This window comes from Fukomys damarensis, unplaced genomic scaffold (genome assembly GCF_012274545.1).
Source record: "Fukomys damarensis isolate Sample0158 unplaced genomic scaffold, DMR_v1.0_HiC HiC_scaffold_1, whole genome shotgun sequence".
In the NCBI taxonomy this organism is placed as follows: Eukaryota; Metazoa; Chordata; class Mammalia; order Rodentia; family Bathyergidae; genus Fukomys; species Fukomys damarensis.
In genome coordinates this window covers 28758710-28777512 of record NW_022900913.1, presented here as the reverse complement: position 1 = coordinate 28777512, position 18803 = coordinate 28758710, and the positions used below count along the sequence as shown (strand labels likewise).

Genomic DNA, 18803 nt, shown 5'->3' with positions numbered 1-18803 from the left:
AAAAAAAAAAAAAAAAAAAAAAAAAAAATTGTAAAAGTTTAAGTATATAAGGAAACATCTTCAACATACCAGAAGCCATTCATGAAAAAACCCACACACTAACATCATAATCCATGACCAAACTGAAAGCTTTTCCTCCAAAATCTGGTACAAGCAGCTACTAAATCAAAATCTGGTACAAGATAGTACTAGAAGTGCTAGCAGGAACAATTAGAGAAATAAGAAATAAAAGGTCTCCAAATCAGAAAGGAAGAAGTGAAATCTCCGTTTGCAGGTGACATCATCCTATATGTAGAAAACCCCAATGACTCTACATTAAAAAAAATTATTAGAGCTAATAAATGACTGGAATAAAGTTTTAGATACAAAATCAACATGCAGAATTCTCCATACACAAATAATGACCTAGCCAAAAAAAAAAAAAAGAAAACAATCCCATTTATAAACACATAAAAAATTTCTTAGGGAAGGAAGGCCCCCGGAGGTCTCTCCCGCTGCCTGCTCGGGCCCATCCAGTGGGTCTGCGACCTCCCCTACTGCGTGCCACCAGATCCAGTAAGGAAGGCCCCTGGAGGTCTCTCCTGCTGCCTGCTCGGGCCCACCTGGCAGGTCTGCGACCTCCCCGACTACACGCCACCAGATCCAGTAAGGAAGGTAGCCGTGCAGATGCCCTTGAAACACCCCCACGACCTGACACCATGCCCTCCCCACCCCCCTTCTCAAACCTCCTGATTGGGACAGTCTTTCGACTCACTCTACAGAGGTATAGGTGCTAATGAAGGGTATTTTTCTGAGCTCCCAACTTTGAACATTTTTAAAGAAAGGACAGGGGAAACCTGTAATAGAACTGAGTGGAGTTCAACCCTGCAGGTTGGGAAACTCAATTTAGGCCTTGTGGACTGAAGTCAGTCTGAGTCGTGAGGACCTGCCATTGGCTAGCTTAGATCAGGGGATTCAGTTCTGCACATGGCTGTACATGTGGTATAATATGACAACAGAGACACATAGTCTGAAAGAGGCCCTTCAAATTCTTTTTTTTCTTTTCCTCATTCCACCCTACAATTTGTCTTTATTCTGTCCTCTCTCTCCAACTCATTCTCTTGCTCCACCATCTTGTCCCTCATCTCCCTTTTTATTCCTGCTCCTGCCCTAACTCAGACTTCTTCTTTTATCATTTTTTCTTTTTTCTTTATGTTCTTTTCTCCTGTCATTTTTACCTCACTCATGGCTCCGTAGCTTCAAGGGAAGGTAAGCCCCTGTTACCATTAAGGAGATACATTCTTGTCCTTATTCCTGCACTTTTTCTATCCCCTTTGAAGTTAATAGTTTCGTAAAGATAGTGTGGTCATTTTACGTCCTCTGGCTTCACTTGAAACCTTCTACAATTCTTTCACTTATCTACTCCTCTCATCCCAACGCAATCTAAGCCCCCATTCTAAATGGTAAAGATGCTATATTGAAAAGCGTATTCACTGCAAACATATTTTGGGCTGCTTCTTGATATTAATTTAATTCACATGGTTTAAAGGTGATAGATTAATGACTACCACAAGTGGTCAATTTGCAAGCTGTGCTTGATCCTATTGGGCTGCTGAATGTATCAGTTGGGATAAAGGATTGTGATTGATTTAATGAGTTGTTTTCTCTGATAGTATGAAAATGAGGATGTCTATGAGTCATTAGAGACTCAAAAACTAAAGCACAACTATATCAGAAAGATTAAATAATAACCCAGAAATTAAACCAAGGACAACCCAACAACAAAAATAAAAATGAGGAAACACTTAAGCAAGACACAAAGACAGACTTCCAGTTCACCAATGGCAAACAGTAGGGCAAATGAGGATGAAAAGTCTGATAGTGAACCAGCAGGACACCCTGTACCCATAGCACAGGAGGTAACAAAACAGATCAATCAGGCTCCAGAAAAATTCAAATCAGAAATAATTTCCCAGTTAACCATATAGATGGTGAGCAAAATGGAAGTCATGATTAGAGACTCAAGAACAGAAACTGACAAAAAAATAGATGAGCTCAACACCATGATAGAAGCCATGAAGACTCAGCATAGGAAAGAAATGGAAACAATGAATGCCCAACAGAGGAAAGAAATGGAATCCATAAAACAGATTCAAACAGATATCTGGGAGAGTAAAAACTCTATTGAAAGTATACACAACAGAATAAAAGGTTGTGAAGATAGGATTGCAGTCAGTGACCTTGAAAAAGAGGTCTCTCAAAAACAGTAAAGGATCATGAGAAATTAATCCAAGAACTTCTAGATGATGCAAAGAAAAATAAAATAAGACTGATAGGAATCCATGAAATAGCAGGAGACAACACAAATGACTTAAAAAAGCTCTTCACAGAATTAATGACAGAAAACTTCCCAAACAGAAGGGAAGAATTAGACATACAGATAAGACATATAGAACTCCAACTAGCCACGATAAAAAAACTACACCTAGACATATAATAATCAAGATCCCAGAAATCCAACAGAAAAACAAAATACTACAAGCAGTAAGAGAAAAGAAACAAATCACATGCAAAGGAAAGCCCATTAGAATCACAGCAGATTTTTCAACACAAACCCTTAGGTCAAGGAGATCCTGGAGTGAGGTATTCCAAGTCCTAAAAGAAAACAACCTCCAACCTAGACTGCTGTATCCTGCAAAACTCTTTCGAAATGGACGGGGAAATAAGATACTTCCATGACAAAGAACATCTGAGAACCTTCATGAACAACAAACCAGCACTACAAGGAATTCTAAACAATATCCTAGAAAAGGACAATGAAGATCACAATACCATGAGGCCCAACAGAGCAAATCAAATAGGCAAGGCAAAAAACTAAAAGGAGAGGGGAGAAAAAGTAAAAAGAGTCAACAAAAGGATAGTAACATGACAATAATAAATCAGAACATATCAGTTATAACCATCAAAGTTAATGGCCTCAATTCACCAATCAAGAGAAATAGACTGGCAGAATGGATTAAGAAGCAAAATCCAATAATATGTTGTATATAAGAAACACACCTAGTGCAAAAGGAAGCCCATAGACTGAAAGTGAAAGGATGGAAAATAATTCTCCACTCATCAGGAGCCCAGAAAAAAGCAGGGGTAGCAATCTTATTAAGTAAATTTCAAACCAAAACTCATTAAGAGAGACAAAGAAGGACACTACATCCTTGTAAAGGGAACAATTCAAGAGGAAGAGTTGACAATCATAAACATATATGCACCAAATATAAATGCCCCCAACTATATAAAACAAATATTAAGTAACATGAAAAACCAAATAAGCACTAATACAATTGTAGTGGGGGATTTAAATACCCCACTATCACAAATTGACAGATCATCTAGGCAGAAAATCAACAATGAAATAATAGAACTGAACCAAGCTTTGGAACACATTGACTTAATAGGTGTCTACAGAGTATTCCACCCCACAAAATCAAACTATACATTCTTTTCAGCTGCACATGGATCATTCTCCAAGATCACATATTGTCTCACAGAACAGGTCTGACTAAATGCAAAAGAATTAAAGTCATCCCCTGTATATTATCAGATCATAATGCGATCAAGTTGGAGATCAACAGCAGAAGAAACTAGGAACTCCACAAGCACATGGAAACTGAACAACACTCTCCTGAACAATCAATGGATTACAGAGGAAATTAAAGGAGAAATTAGACAGTTCTTACAAATAAATGAGAATACCAATACAATGTACAGGAATCTATGGGACACAATGAAAGCAGTTCTGCGGGGAAAATTCATAATATTGAATGCCCACACTAGGAAAACAGAGTGAGCTCAAATAAACAACCTAATGATGAATGTTAGACTCCTAGAAAAACAAGAGCAAGAAAAACCCAAAGCTCGAACAAGAAAGGAAATTATAAAGATTCGAGCAGAAATCAATGCAATGGAAACTGAGAAAATGATACAACAAATAAAAGAAACAAAGAGTTGGTTTTTTGAAAGTATAAAATTGACAAACCCTTAGCTAATCTTATCAAAAAAAGGAAAGAAAAGGCTCAGATCCATGCAATCAGGAATGAAAAAGGTGAAGTCACAACAGATCCAGTAGAAATCCAGAGGATCATGAATACCTACTTTGAGAACCTGTACTCCAATAAAATGGAAAACACAGAAGAAATGGACAGATTTTTAGATATTTATGAATTACCGAAGTCGAACAAAGAAGATAAAAACATTTTAAACACCCCAATTACAGTCAGTGAAATTGAAAATGTAATTAAAAATTTAACAACAAAGAAAAGCCCAGGCCCTGATGGATTCACTGCTGAATTTTACAAGATATTTAGAGAAGAACTACTGCCATTACTCTTCAGACTTTTCATTGAAATTGAAAGGGAAGCAATACTTCCAAATTCATTCCTGGAAGCAAGTATCTATCACTTTGATTCCCAAAGCAGGGAAAGAGGCAACTAAAAACGAGAGCTACAGGCCAATCTCCTTAATGAATATAGATGCAAAAATCCTTAATAAGATACTAGCAAACAGAATACAGAGGATTATCAAGAAGATCATACATCCTGACAAAGTCGGATTTCTTCTAGGGATGCAGGGGTGGTTCAACATATGTAAGTCAATAAATGTAATACACTATATTAACAAAGTCAAGGATAAAAACCATATGATCCTCTCAATAGATGCAGAAAAAGCATTTGACAAAATTCAACACCCATTCATGATAAAAACCCTTCAAAAATATGGAATAGATGGTCTATACCTCAACTTAATAAAGGCTATCTATGAAAAACAAACAGGCAACATTATATTAAATGGCCAAAAACTGAAAATCTTCCCGATAAAATCAGGAACAAGACAAGGATGCCCACTATCATCACTCCTCTTCAGTTTAGTTCTGGAAACATTAGCCATAGCAATTAAGAGAAAGAAATTAAAGCAATAAAGATAAGAAAGGAGGAAGTTAAACTGTCATTATTTGCTGATGATATGATACCCTACATTGAGGACCCAAAAAACTCCACCGAGAGACTTCTAGACTTAATTGACAGATTCAGTAGAGTAGCTGGACATAAGGTGAACACCCAAAAATCAGTTGCCTTCTTATACACAACAGAATCACTGAGAGAGAAATAAGGGGAAAAATTCCTTTTACAATAGCATCCAAAAAAATGAAGTATCTAGGAATCAATCTAACAAAAGAAACAAAAGATCTCTACACTGAAAACAATAGCACTCTGAAAAAAGAAATTGAAGAGGATATAAGAAAATGGAAAGATATCCCCTGCTCCTGGGTAGGAAGAATCAACATAGTAAAAATGGCCATACTACCAAAACTGCTATACAGATTCAATGCAATGCCAATTGAAATTCTAACACTATATTTCACAGAACTAGAAAAAAGAATCCAAAAATTCATTTGGAACCATAAGAGACCTAGAATAGCAAAAGCCATCCTAGGCAACAGACACATGGCAGCAGGTATAACAATTCCCAATTTGAAACTATACTACAAAGCCACTGTGATAAAAACAGCATGATACTGGCAAAGAAACAGATCTGAGGATCAGTGGAACAGAAAGGAAGACACAAAAACAAATCCAGATGTACTCAGCTACCTCATTTTGACAAAGGAGCTGACCATCTTCAGTGGAGGAAAGATAGCCTCTTTAATAAATGGTGTTGGAAAAACTGGATTTCAACCTGCCACAGATTAAAACTGGACCCTTATCTTTCACTATGCACTAAATTAAAAGCCATGTGGATTAAAGATCTAAATATTAAAACAAACACTAAACTTGCTGGAAGGTAAGTTAGGCAGAACTCTGGAAGACATTGGCATAGGAAAAGACTTTATGAACAAATCATCAGTAGAACGGGAACTAGCAGAAAGAACAACTGGGATCTCCTCATATTAAAAAGCTTCTGCAGTGCAAAAGAAACCATCAGCAGAACTAAGACAACCTGCAATGTGGGAAAAAATTTTTACCAGCTGCCCCTCAGACAAAGGACTATTATCTAGAATATATAAAGAACTCAAAACAATCAGTCCCCCCCAAATATAAAGCACCATTTCAAAAATGGGCATCTGAAATGAACAGACATTTCTCAGACAAAGGAGTAAATGCAGCAAGTAAATATATGAAAAAATGCTCCACATCACTGGTCATTCGAGAGATGCAGATGAAAACAACACTGAGATTCCACCTCACTCCACAAAGAATAGCTGCTATCAAGAAATCAAAGAATAACAAATGTTGGTGGGGTTGTGGGGAGAAAGGAACCCTTCTCCATTGTTGGTGGGAGTGCAGACTGGTGCAACCACTATGGAAATCAATATGGAGATACCTCAAAGAGCTTGGAGTGGAGGTTCCATTTGACCCAGCCATCCTTCTTCTGGTTATCTTTCCAAAAGAACTAAAACAATCATATCACAGTGATGTATGTGCTCCCATGTTTATCACGGCACAGTTTGTAACAGCTAAAACTTGGAAACAGCCCATCTGCCCATCAGTTGGAAACTGGATAAAGAAGATGTGGTTTTTCTATAAAATGGAATATTACTCAGCCATAAAGAATGAGAAAATAGATTCATTTGTAGGAAAATGGATACATATTGAGGATACACTCCTAAGTGAAATAAATAAGTCACACATATGTAAATACCAAATAGTTTCTCTGGTGTGAATAAACTGTAATAGTACATAAGATACTAATAAGATTACTGACACTGTGAAATGGGAAGAAATGGGCTACAGGTGTTAGGAAGGTGGGATGGGTAGGGGAAAGGTAATAAGGGAAAAAAATGTGAGATAATGAAAAGATGGAAATAAAGTGTCTGTAGATGGGGAGGCGGGGTGAAGGGAGGGCAGGGACAAGGGGAAAAAATGAGAACCAAGACCTGTCATGTAGAGGTACAAGATCCCAACAATGAATGTAACTGTACTGTATACCTAAAATATACCAATAAACTCAAAGCTGAAAAAAATTCTTATGAATAAATTTAACCACAAAAGTGAAAAAGACCTTTACACTGAAAAATATAAAACACTAGTGAAGAGGACACAAATAAGATATTTTATGTTTGTAAATTAAAAGGGTTAATATTGCAAAAATATCCATACTACCTAAAGCAAGATAAAGATTCATTGCAGTTCCTATCAAAATCCCAGTGACATAATTCACTGAAAAAATTTCTTGAAATGCTTATGAAGTTACAAAAGATCTCAAAACTGGCAGAGCATATCAGAGGGAAAAAAAAGTTGGAGGCATAACCCTTCCTAATTACATTGTGGGCTAAGGATGTAATTCAGTGGTGAATGCTTGCCTGCTATGCATGAGGTTAATCCCAGCAGCATACATACACACAAGCTATATATGTATAAAATTAAAATTATATTATAAAACTATAATAAAGCAGTATAGTACTGGCATAAAAACAGATACATAGACCAATGGAACAAGATAGGGATTTTTAAAATATACAGTCAACTAATTTTTAACAAAAGCACCAAAATCAGCATGATGAGGAACGTATAATTTCTTTAATAAATGGCGCTTGAATGCGCATATGCTGACACCCATTTGTAATCCCAGAATTCTGGGAAGATGAGCCAAGAGGATTGCAAGCTTGAACCCAGTGTGGGCAACTTAGTAAGACCCTGACTCAAAATGAAAAATAAATGTCGGGGATGTAGTTCAGTGCATTGGCTTCAATCCCTAGTACCTGAAAAATATGGTGCATGGAAACCTGATTTACATATCCATAATGAAATTGCACCCTCTATTGTTTAACATTCCATTACCATGACAAAATGCCTTAGTTTCTCAAGTTATAAGGAAGAAAGATTAGATTTGGTGCATAGTTTCAGAGGTTTCAGTCCATGGTTGCTCATCCCCATTGCTTTTGTACCTGTGGTAACATGGTATGTCACAGCAGAAGTGTGTGGCAGAGGAAGCTGTTCACTTCCTGACATCCCAGGATCAGAAATAGAGGCTCCCAGATACACGCTTGAGAGCATTCTCCAGTGATCTAACTTCTTTCCACTAGGCCAGTGGTGGTGAACCTGTCACACATGCCACAGCAGGCTGTCCGTATCATTGAAAGCTCTAAAAGGTTCGCCATCACTGCACTAGGCCCATCTTTTGAAGGTTCCAGCACCTTTCACTAGTACCATGGGCTAGGGTCCATACCTTCACACATGAGCCTTTGGAGGATATTCAGGATCCAAGCTACAGCATTTGTCCTCTGGTTTCCAAAGGCTGTGTGTATCTCACAATGCAGAATACACTCCATCTATTTCAGTTTTGCATTTTACCAAAGTTCAAGTCCAAGATAGTGCTTGGTATGATGAGGCAGCAGGATCACTTGAGCCCAGGAATTCAAGACCCAGCTTGGTAATATAATCAGCCTGGGTTACATAGCAATACCCTATCTCAAAGAACAATGAAAATACAATTTTGATGGGCTGGGGATTTAGCTCAGCGGTTCAGTGGCCTGCCTTGCAAGCGCAAGGACCCGAGTTCAATCCCCAGTACCAAAAAAGAAAAAAAAAAATACATTTTTGCAAAATGAATAGGTTATAGCTGCTCTTACTGGAAGGGTTGTGCCATATAGACATGTTAATTTCTTCCAGCGCAATAACCATTTTACTATATATGCATGTATTTAATAATGTATGTCTTAAATACTAAAATAGGATTTATTATAAAAAGATACTAAAGCTTTCATTTTCTACACTGGGGGCAGAAACATCTTACCTTGAAAAGCTTTAGGCATTCTTTTCTCATACTGTATTTTTGCCACAAGAATTGTTTTCTCATATTGTGATTTTATCTCAAGATTGGATATCCCAAGTAAATCCTAAAGAGATTTATTTATGATCTGAATGGAAGGAAATTACAGAACCAACCCTGGGTGGAAAGCACATGAGAGAAGGCCAGTGGTCTTCTGTAGAGACCCTGCAGGTCCTACTTCACCCTAAATGCAGTTAACCTGGATTGATTTTGCTGTTCTTAGATGGCAATGATTATGCTTACTAGACAAGACAAAGTGTTGAGGTCTAGATACCAAGTCAACTGTGGCAGAGATGAGGGTGGAATTAGTTCCTGTTTATAACCTTTGCTAAGTTCTTGTCATATCCTGAACACTTGTTTTGTTTTTTGTTTTTTTGAGACAGGGTCTCACTATGTAGTTGAGACTGACCTGGAACTCACTATGGAGCCCAGGCTGGTTTGAACTCACAGCGATCCTCCTGCCTCAGCTTCCTGAGTGCTGGGATTACAGGCATGCGCCACCTTGCCCAATTTATATCCTCAACACTTAAAGGCCACGTTTAACACCCTGCTTCCATTTGTTTCTATCTATCTGCCTTGAAGAGACAGCCCACCTGGCTGTAATATTGCTTAACCACTTTTGGAGTCTTTCAGTCTCACTTTTTCTTTAACGGCTATTTTGTTTTTTTACCACACTATGTGCTCATGTATGCATTCCCATTTTGTGCTTATAGATTATTTTCGCTCATAGAGTTTTTCAAATTTTTTTTCTTAGTCAACATATTCTAAAATAGTTATGTGCTTGGAACTTTCAGTGACATCTCAAAACTCAACAACAGACAAAAGTCAGACCTTTTTTAGCTTACACACAGCACTCACATTGGAAGTTAAAGTGGCAACCACCAATGCTACCAAGTGCTATTAGCTTAGTATGTCTTTCTAAGGATTGGAAAGTTATACATTAGCTCAAGTTGTAGGGTAGATTGTGTCCATCATCTTAGGCAAATCCATTTTCCTCATTCACAACACGTGGATAATAACACTTTCCCCAAGGTTTTGTCACGAAGAATATCCCCTCAGAAACCATCCGCAGACACTAGCAGCCCTGAGCAGCACAGACAGTAGAAATGAATAAGGGAGGGGATGGCTGCTTTGTGGGGCTACTTTTGCGAGAGTGGTTAAAGGTGTCTCTGAGAAAGTGATGCTAAAGTGAAGACAACGCACGAAAGGAAATCGTAAAGATAGCAGGACAGTTCCAGGCAGAGAGAACAAGCAGTCTCCAATCCAGGAACACACTTGGCATGGCAAAAAAATCAGTGTGGAAGAGTGGCCAGAAGTATGGTTGGAGAGAGGCTGGATAATGCACAGTAAGGCAAGGAGTTTGGATTTTACTCTGGATTCTGTAAGACTCCCACTGGAGAAAATTAAGTCAGAGAAGTAATATATTTTATTTTTTAAACTATGTGGAAGAAAAATGATGAAATGGGAGAAAGAGATTTCTTTGGCTATGGTTCTAAAAATGGAAATGAGAGAAATTCAGGGGCTCAGAATTTAGCTCAGTGGCTCCATGCCTGCCTTGGCAAGTGCAAGGTCCTGAGTTTGCTCCCTGGTACAAAAAAAAAAAATTCATTAGACAGGATATATTTTAAGGATAGACCAAATTAGGACTTGCTGATAAATTGGATATAGAGTATTTAAGAAAGGATAAAGAATAATGATTTTAACCTGAGCATTTCTTGGGATAAAGAAATTTAGGGGTAAAAAATAACAGTTTGGTTTTGGACATGTTGGGTTCAGATGTTTGTTGCCATCCAAGTGAAGATGTCAGGAAGGCAGTTTTAAGCTCTGTACATGAGCTAGATTTACAGGTTTGATTTCTCATCATTTAGGTGTCATTTAAAGCCATGGGACTGGATCAGGTAAACTGGGAAGGGCGTGGATGTGTAAGAACATCCAAATACCAGGCCTGGGCACTCTAAGTCCAGTGCACTAAATGTAGGTAAAGTGCTTAGCTCTTAGGAAATGTCACATGTGTGCTGTTAGTTTTTGTGGACTTACTCCTTGGAAGTATCTTCAGCTACATAAGGTTTATAGAGCCATAAAAGGCCAGGTGGGCCTTCAGCACTCTCTTACCTTTTCCTCTCCTCAGCAACATACATGACTGCCCAGGGGGACCTATGTTTACTTCCTGTTTCACCTCACACCTTGGGTATCTCTGTAGGAAATCTCCTTGGAAAGGGTAAAAAGTGCTGAGGCATTAGATGAGAACACTAAGTGTGTTAGGCAGGCCAAGCTCTTCCCTGTCCTAATAGAGAGAAGCCCTGTTAAGTGATGGGTTTGCTAAGCTGTTCTCGGGCACCAGCTAGGATGAAAGTTTCTTTTTAACAAATACTGATGCATGTGGGAAGGAGAAAGAAGGTCATAGTGTGTTGTCACCATTCTTACACTGACACCTGGGCCCAAAGGCAAGTTCTAAGCAAGAAGCCTGGGTGAGGATGCCTAGCACGCTGCACCTAGGACATTTCCAGAAGACTTTCATAGTCTCCCCAGTTATGTTGGAGGCCTCTCCTCCCTAGACTTTTGTATGCTAGAGATTAAGCACCATTACATTTCAAATCAAAAGAGGTGGCAAGAATTAAATTTATATCTCACATACTGACAGGACAAGAATTAGAACTCTATTGTGAAGTGAACCATACATATCCAGACCTTGTGATTCAAATACAGACATTCCTCATTTAACAACCAAGTTCTGTTCCTGCTACATACTAGATTGTTTAATGAACTGGTTACTAAATTCAGAGTTGTAGAGCCAGATGTGGTGGTGCACACCTGTAATACCAGCACTTGGGAGGCTGAGGCAAAAAGATCACCATCAGTTTGAGTCCACCTAGGCTACATGGTGAGTTCAAGCCCAGTCTGAGCTCCATAGTGAGTCCCTGTCTCAAAAAAAACCTAAATAAGTAAAAAATGGGGAGCTGTATACAGTATATACATTACAGTACAGAAGTAGAAGCAGCCACCATAATCCCCCACTGCCATTGATATTCCTGTGGCAAGTCTGAGCAGTAGGTCAAAAGTCCAAACAGGGCTGGGGATTTAGCTCAGTGGTTCCACCACCTGCCTTGCAAGTGCAAGGTCCCGAATTTGATCCCCGGTACCAAAAAGATACAACAAAAGTCCAAAGAGCCCTCACCAGTTGTAAATCTGAGGTCATTAAACAGGTAAATTGTTAAACAAGGAATATTTGTATTAAGTAAAAAGTGTCTGCCTTGGCTTTGACATTAAATTCACGAATTATGGAATCAGTGAGCCCCAGTTTGTTTTGTTGTTTCCTTTGAAAGGCTGTAATGTTCCAGGTTGCAGTGTGCAGCATGCAAAAAACCACAGGCATGCTGGCCTTGCAGGTCCAACAAAGGAGGTACGAATAGAGTATGAGAGAGAGGAGATGGTGGTGAGCCCTTGGACCTTACCTGAAGAAATCTACAAGATTCTCCATGAGAGTCACAATTCTCTTCCACAGGTAAAAGTTGCTCTGGACTTCAGTTTGTCTAATGATTACTCCATTCTTCAGTGTTTCTTCTTGATTGTTAGGTAAATTTGAGATAGTAATTCCATTCTTTTGACTTAATACTCCAGCATTTATTTTTTGTAATTCTCCTTGGCTTTGTATCTTTTTAAATTAAAAACCACAGAAATAGAAGAACAGATTATTGCACCACAGCTGCCAAAGTCCATCCTGCCCACCCTGCAGATAGGGTACCAGCACCTGTGCCAAGTGATGCTCAGCTCACTGTCAATCAGGATGTGCTGAGGGACTGCAGCCCTGGTTCCCTTCCTATTTCCTTCAGCACTTTGATGGCTGGCAACCCTGGAACTATGACTGATTTTCTTCTCAATTCATAGGACTTGTCACCAACTGAAGAAGAGCTTGAGCCTCCTTTTGGGGTGTGTGGCATGGACAACATGTCTGAGAGCACCGGCAGCATCCTCAGCAAGCTTGACTGGAATGCCATTGAAGACATGGTGGCTGGTGTGGAGAACAAGAGCCTGTCTGTCGAGTGGACCCCTGACCTGTAAGACCTGGATATCAATCTGTGTCGAGGCACCAGCCAGCACCTCATTAATATGGTTCTGAAAGGCTTGAAGGGAGCAGTGTGAATTTATCACCTGCAGCCATGTTGTTACCTCGATTTTCCCTTTTAAAAGGGAAAATAAAACATTTCTCAATCATTTTGTCTTCATCGGGAAAGGTTTGTTTAACTATATATGTACTGTGTTTTTGCACTTAATTTGTCTTTGGCATAATTTTTGTTTTGATTTTTGAGACAAGGTCTCGCTGTGTAGTTCACTCGAACTCCTACTGATCCTCTTGCCTGGACCTCCCCAGTGCTGGGATTACAGGCACGTGCACCCACACCCAGCTCTATGTTTGGCATAATTTTGAAATTAATGAATAGCTTTCAAGCCTAATTTGCATAATTTTTAAACTACTTTTAATAAAAATTTTATATCTTGCCTCCTTTCTGTGTTTTGAGAAACATGGTGAACCTGATAGGACAAAGTTCTCCTTTAATTGAGAAGAAAATCCATCTCACCTGAGAAACTCAGTAATGACTTCTTTTTTGTTGTTGTTTTCTTTTGGTACTGGGGATCGAACTTGGGTCCGTGTGCTTGTGAGCCAGGCTTTGGAACCACTGAGCTAAATCCCCAGCCCATGACTTCTATTTTTAAATATATCCTAAAATTCACTTTTGTAGGGCTTGTGACAAAGAATCAGCCACTTTATACTAATATCAAATAAGCCACATTTCATGTAGCCCAGATGATCTTCCATCTTCTAACCTTTAACCTGATACCATTTGGGGGAAAAATGAGGATGGATGCATTGAGTGGGAAAAAGAATATGATTCCTGACTCTAGAAGCTTTGTCTTAACTTGGTAAAAACCACAGCACAGAGTCCTGTTAGTTTCTGGGCCTGCACTCAAAAACATAGTTGTGGAGATAATTTTTATGGGAAATGACTAAAAACCAGGACCCTTCAACCACTTGCCAATTTCTGATGTAACATCAATGAGTCCTATTGTCTGAAAAGGCTATTACTCCACCTTTTCCAACTCCTTGTGAAGCCAAACATTCTCCCTATACGCTCGTGAAAACAATGTATTGCAGAGGTAGGAATTCAGCTGCCAACATGAAAGAGATTAAGCCAAACGTTAAAGAGATTTGTAAAACTATAATGCCATTCTTCTCAATTTGGAGGGATTGGGGAGGGTAGGGAATAGGTATAAAAATATGATGTTTATTAACATTGAATGGGCTATTATAACCATTTAAAGTACTACTTACATTTTTTTTCTGTTTTAATTTCTGACCTAATAATATTGACAGGTGTAGCCACATAAATAAAAAAGCTATTTAGGGTTCTCAGGGTCTGAGAATTGATGTTTTATGGCTAGCAGTGTGAACCCTTAGCATAGCACTCTACTTAGTGTCAGCGTCCTATCACTTTTTAGTCCATATTTCACACTGCCTCTTCCCATTTCATCGTCACTATAACTACTAGTTTTGTAATGGAAAAATTCTTTTACCTACTCCAGTTCTAAATATTCAGTTGTCTTTTAATGATTTATCCTTCTAGAGTTTTTTCATTTCTTCTTATAGATCTACATTTTTAGTATGTAGAACATTAGCTTTCTTTCCTCCCCCTTCTGGAAGTGTAGGCATTGAACCTAGAAACCCATATACCCTAGCTCAGCACTGTCCTACTGAGCTACACACTCAGCTCAGCATTTCTTGTAGCGTATATCTTCTAGCAGTTAGTTCTCTTAAGGTTTTATTGAGCTAAATGTATTTTTTTCTGGCTTGGCTTTAAAATTTTGTAATTGTTTTTAAGGTGTACAACATGTTTTGATTGATATGCATTAGGTGAACAACATGCTGTTTGATATATAATGAAGTAATTGGTTAAGGGAATAGTTCACCAGGAAGAGAGAACAGGTATGTGCACGAAACACTGTTACCCCCAACTTAAACATTACTGGATATTAAAGATCAGATTAAACATCCACACAGCTATAGTGGGAGACCTCAGTCCCCTCTGTCACAAATAGATCAGTTAGACAAAATACCAACAAAGGAATGACTGGAGATGAAACAAACCTCTCAACAAATGGACTTAATACCTACAGCATTCCACCCAAAAACAGAATACGTAATTTTCAGCAGCACATGTACCTTTCTCCAAAATAGACCACATCCTAGCTCAAAAAGCTTGATGAAGTAAATACAAAACAATCAAACATCTCATACATAGTCAGATGGTAGTGCGGTGAAACTAGAAATCAATGGCAAAAGAACCTACAGAAATTATGCAAACACATGGAAATTAAACAATGCACTTTTGAATAATTGTTGCTGAGACAAAATGCTGAATATCCAAAGTTAAAGAAGGAAAAGTTTATTTTGGCTCAGTTTGTAAAGTTTCAGTCCATAATTGGTTGGCTCCAAGGTAGGCTGGCACGATAGAGGGACAGCACAGACCAGGCAGATACCAAGCGGCAGGCAGGAACCTTCTTTCTGTCCCTTAAATCTTATCCAGGCTACACGCCCTTAGGGCAGGTAGCACTCACGGAGGTGGGAGACCCTTAATCTCACCCAGAACTATGCCAAACCAATCTGGACTAATTTAGTAATCTCACACACTAGATACAACCACCCCTGTAAGGCCCCACCTATGAGGCTTTGAAGGAAGATCACACAACCCTAACTGCCAGAGCCCACAATATTGATTATGCCGAAAACAGGCTGCAAAGAGTTAAATCCCTCAATTGGCTTACTTTAAGAAGCAAGTCTAGGGCCTAGGGCTGGGGACTTGGCTCAGTGGTTGGCTCAGTGGTTCCACCACCTGCCTTGCAAATGCAAAGGCTGTTTGAGTTCGATTCCCGGTACCAAAAAACAAGCAATTCTTGCTGAAGCTATGTGGCTCACAGGAACATCTCATGAGCACTGCAGTAGCAAGCAGGTTAATACGACCTCCCGCTAATGACCACAAGAGACCAGTAATGGTCTATGAAGCTGTGGGGCTCATACGAGGTAACATGCATAGCTGAAATTGGAGTAATCACATCCAAATTCCATTCCCACCATTTGTGCTTTCATAGCTTGAAGGACAGTGCTCTAATTACAATCATATTTTTTCTATCTTGCTTCTAGTTGGAAAATGCTTTGACTTCTCTTTAAAGCCTTGCTTGCATTAGTTTTCATGGTAACTTCATGTACTGCACATCTATATACCTTTACCCTGACTGATGAATAATAAAATTCAGCGGAAGAGATGGGCCAGTGCCTTTTGCCAAAGGAGCATTGGCTGTCACAGTTCACACTTTCTCTTTAACTCTTGCCTTAAGTTTTTCTTCAGCCTTGTGTCACACACTGGGCAGGTGGGAACTAGAGATTTACTGCAGGAGTCTCTGGCACTAACAATAATCAGTGAGTCACAGAAAAAAATCTTAGATACTAGAATCAAATGATGCCATTATCACATACCAGAATCTATGAGGCACAATGAAAACACTCCTAAAATGCAAGCTTGTAACTGTGAATCATAAAAACACATCATAAAAACAGAAAGCACAAATGACTAACCTAGTAATGCACCTTAAGATGCTAGAACAGCATCTCAAATGCAAGGCCAGTACAAGGAAAAATTATAAATATCAGTATAAATTAATAAATTGTTACAAAAATACAAAGAACAAATCAAAGAGCTGGTTCTTTGAAATAAGAAACAATAGATAAACCCTTAGACAATCTTACCACAACATCAAAAGAAGATTCAAATAAATGTAATCAGAAATGAAAAAGATAAAGTCACAATGATGCCACCAAAGTTCAAGAGACTATAATAACTACTTCAAAAGCCTGTACTGGAGCCACGGATTTAGCTCAGTGGTTCTGCTCCTGCCTCGCAAGCACGAAGATCTGAGTTCAATCCCTCGTACAGAAAAAAAACTGTACTGCAATAAACAGGACAATCCAGAAGAAATGGATTCTTAGAAACATACAAATGACTAAAACTGAACCAAGGAGATATAAAACCTGAACAATCCAATAGTGAAATTGAGGCAGTAATAAAAAAATCTAACATCTAAGAAAAGCCCAGGACATGATGGATTCATTGCTGAGTTGTACAAGAACTTCAGGGAAGATCTAATGCCAATATAGTGGTACCTCCATTCATGAATTTAATCTGTTCCATGATTCTGGAAAAGGGCCAGGGATTCAGCTCAGTGGTGCTGCACCTGCCTTGAGAGTGAAAGGTCCTGTGTTTGATTCCCAGTAAAAAAAAAAAAAAAAAATGTGCTATGATTCTAGAAATGATGGCTACAGTTGTGTTCCTGCAGGAAAGGCCATTGCCATGTTCATTACCCCATGTAGAGTTCATAAACAAAGAATTGTTTGTGAACCAAACTGTGCAAACGAAGTGTTCATGAACCAAGATGTCACTGTACTCCTCAAACATTAATGAAACGGAAGGAGTACTCATAAAACCTTTCTTGGAAGCTAGCTTTACTGTGATTCCAAAACCAGACTTAGACCCAACCAAAAAGAATTACAGGCCAATCTCTTTAAAGAACATAGGTACAAAGCTCCCAACATGATACTAACTGCAGCAAATTATAAAAAAGACCAAGTTGGCTTCTTTCTAAAGATGTAAAGATGGCTCAACATATGTAAATAAAATGTAACACACCACATAAATAGAAGGACAAAAAACATAGGATCGATCACTCAAGCGCCGGGAGGCAGCCTGGGCCCCGATCCACCGCAGGAAGGAGAGCCATGCCTGCTCCTGACCCAGCAGCCATCACTCAAGCGCCGGGAGGCAGCCTGGGCCCCGATCCACCGCGGGAAGGAAAGCCACGCCTGCTCCCGACCCAGCAGCCATCACTGAAGCACCCGCCTGCTCCCGACCCAGATGCCATCGCTCAAGCACCAGGAGGCAGCCTGGGCCCCCATCTACCACGGGAAGGAGAACCATGCCAGCTCCCAACCCAGCCGCCATCGCTCAAGTGGCAGGAAGGTAGCCGCATGGGCACCCCTAACCCCCATAACTGCCCCCCTGCACTCTCAGACCTCCTGACTGTGCCAGTCTTTGGACCCACTCTGCAAAGACAGAGGTGGTCATCAAGGGTATTTTTCTGAGTTCCCAACTTTGAACATCTTTAAAGAAAGGGCGTGGGAAACCTGTAATAGAACATTGTGGAGTTCAACCATTCAGAAGGTTGGGGAACTCAGTCTGGGCCTTGCAGCCTGAGGTCAGTCAGCGTCATGGGGTTCAGCCATCACCTAACTGAGATCAGGGGTCTTGCATCTTTGCTCTGTCTGAGCCATTAAATGGTAAATACACTATATTGAAATTTTGTTCACTGCAGACATGTTCTGGATTTCAATTTAATTCAAATGATTTAAGGCTGATAGACTAGTGACTACCACAGGAGGTCAGTGTCCAAGTTGTGCTTGATCTTAATGTGTTGCTGATTGTATCAGTTGGGGTAAAGCATTGTCGTTGATTTGATGAGCTGTTTTCTCTGATGTTATGAAGATGAGAATGTCTGTGAGTCGTTAGAGACACAGAAGCTAGGGCGCAACTATATCAGGAAGATTTGGGTGATGATCCAGAGATTAAACCAAGGACAGTCCCACAACAAAAATTAAAATGAGAAAACACTTAAGTAAGACACAAGGACAGACTTACAGTTTACCAATGGCAAACAGTAGGGCAAATGAGAATGAAAAGGCCGACAGTGAACCACCAGGACACCCTGAACTCAAAGCACAGGAAGTAACAAAACAGATCAATCAGGCTCTAGAAAAATTCAAAACAGAAATAATTTCCCAGATAACCATAGAGACAGTGAGCAAAATGGAAGTCGTGATTCGAGACTCTAGAGCAGAAACTGACAAAAAAATAGATGAGCTCAGGACCATGATAGAAGCCATGAAGGCCAAGCATAAG

The 18803-nt window shown here is 39.4% G+C and overlaps 1 protein-coding gene across 3 annotated transcripts in view; it reads left to right on the top strand.

The window, feature by feature from the left end:
• The window catches only part of Cplane1 (ciliogenesis and planar polarity effector 1), a 134985-nt gene extending 121759 nt beyond the window's left edge, over positions 1–13226 (top strand). For all 3 annotated transcript variants that reach the window (XM_010605485.2, XM_010605486.2, XM_010605483.2), the window contains exons 53-54: positions 12126–12304; positions 12688–13226. In XM_010605485.2, coding sequence (XP_010603787.1) covers positions 12126–12304; positions 12688–12861 — 353 coding nt within the window. In that variant the 3' untranslated portion in view covers positions 12862–13226. The remainder of the gene's footprint in view (positions 1–12125; positions 12305–12687) is intronic.
• Positions 13227–18803: the final 5577 nt, after the last annotated feature.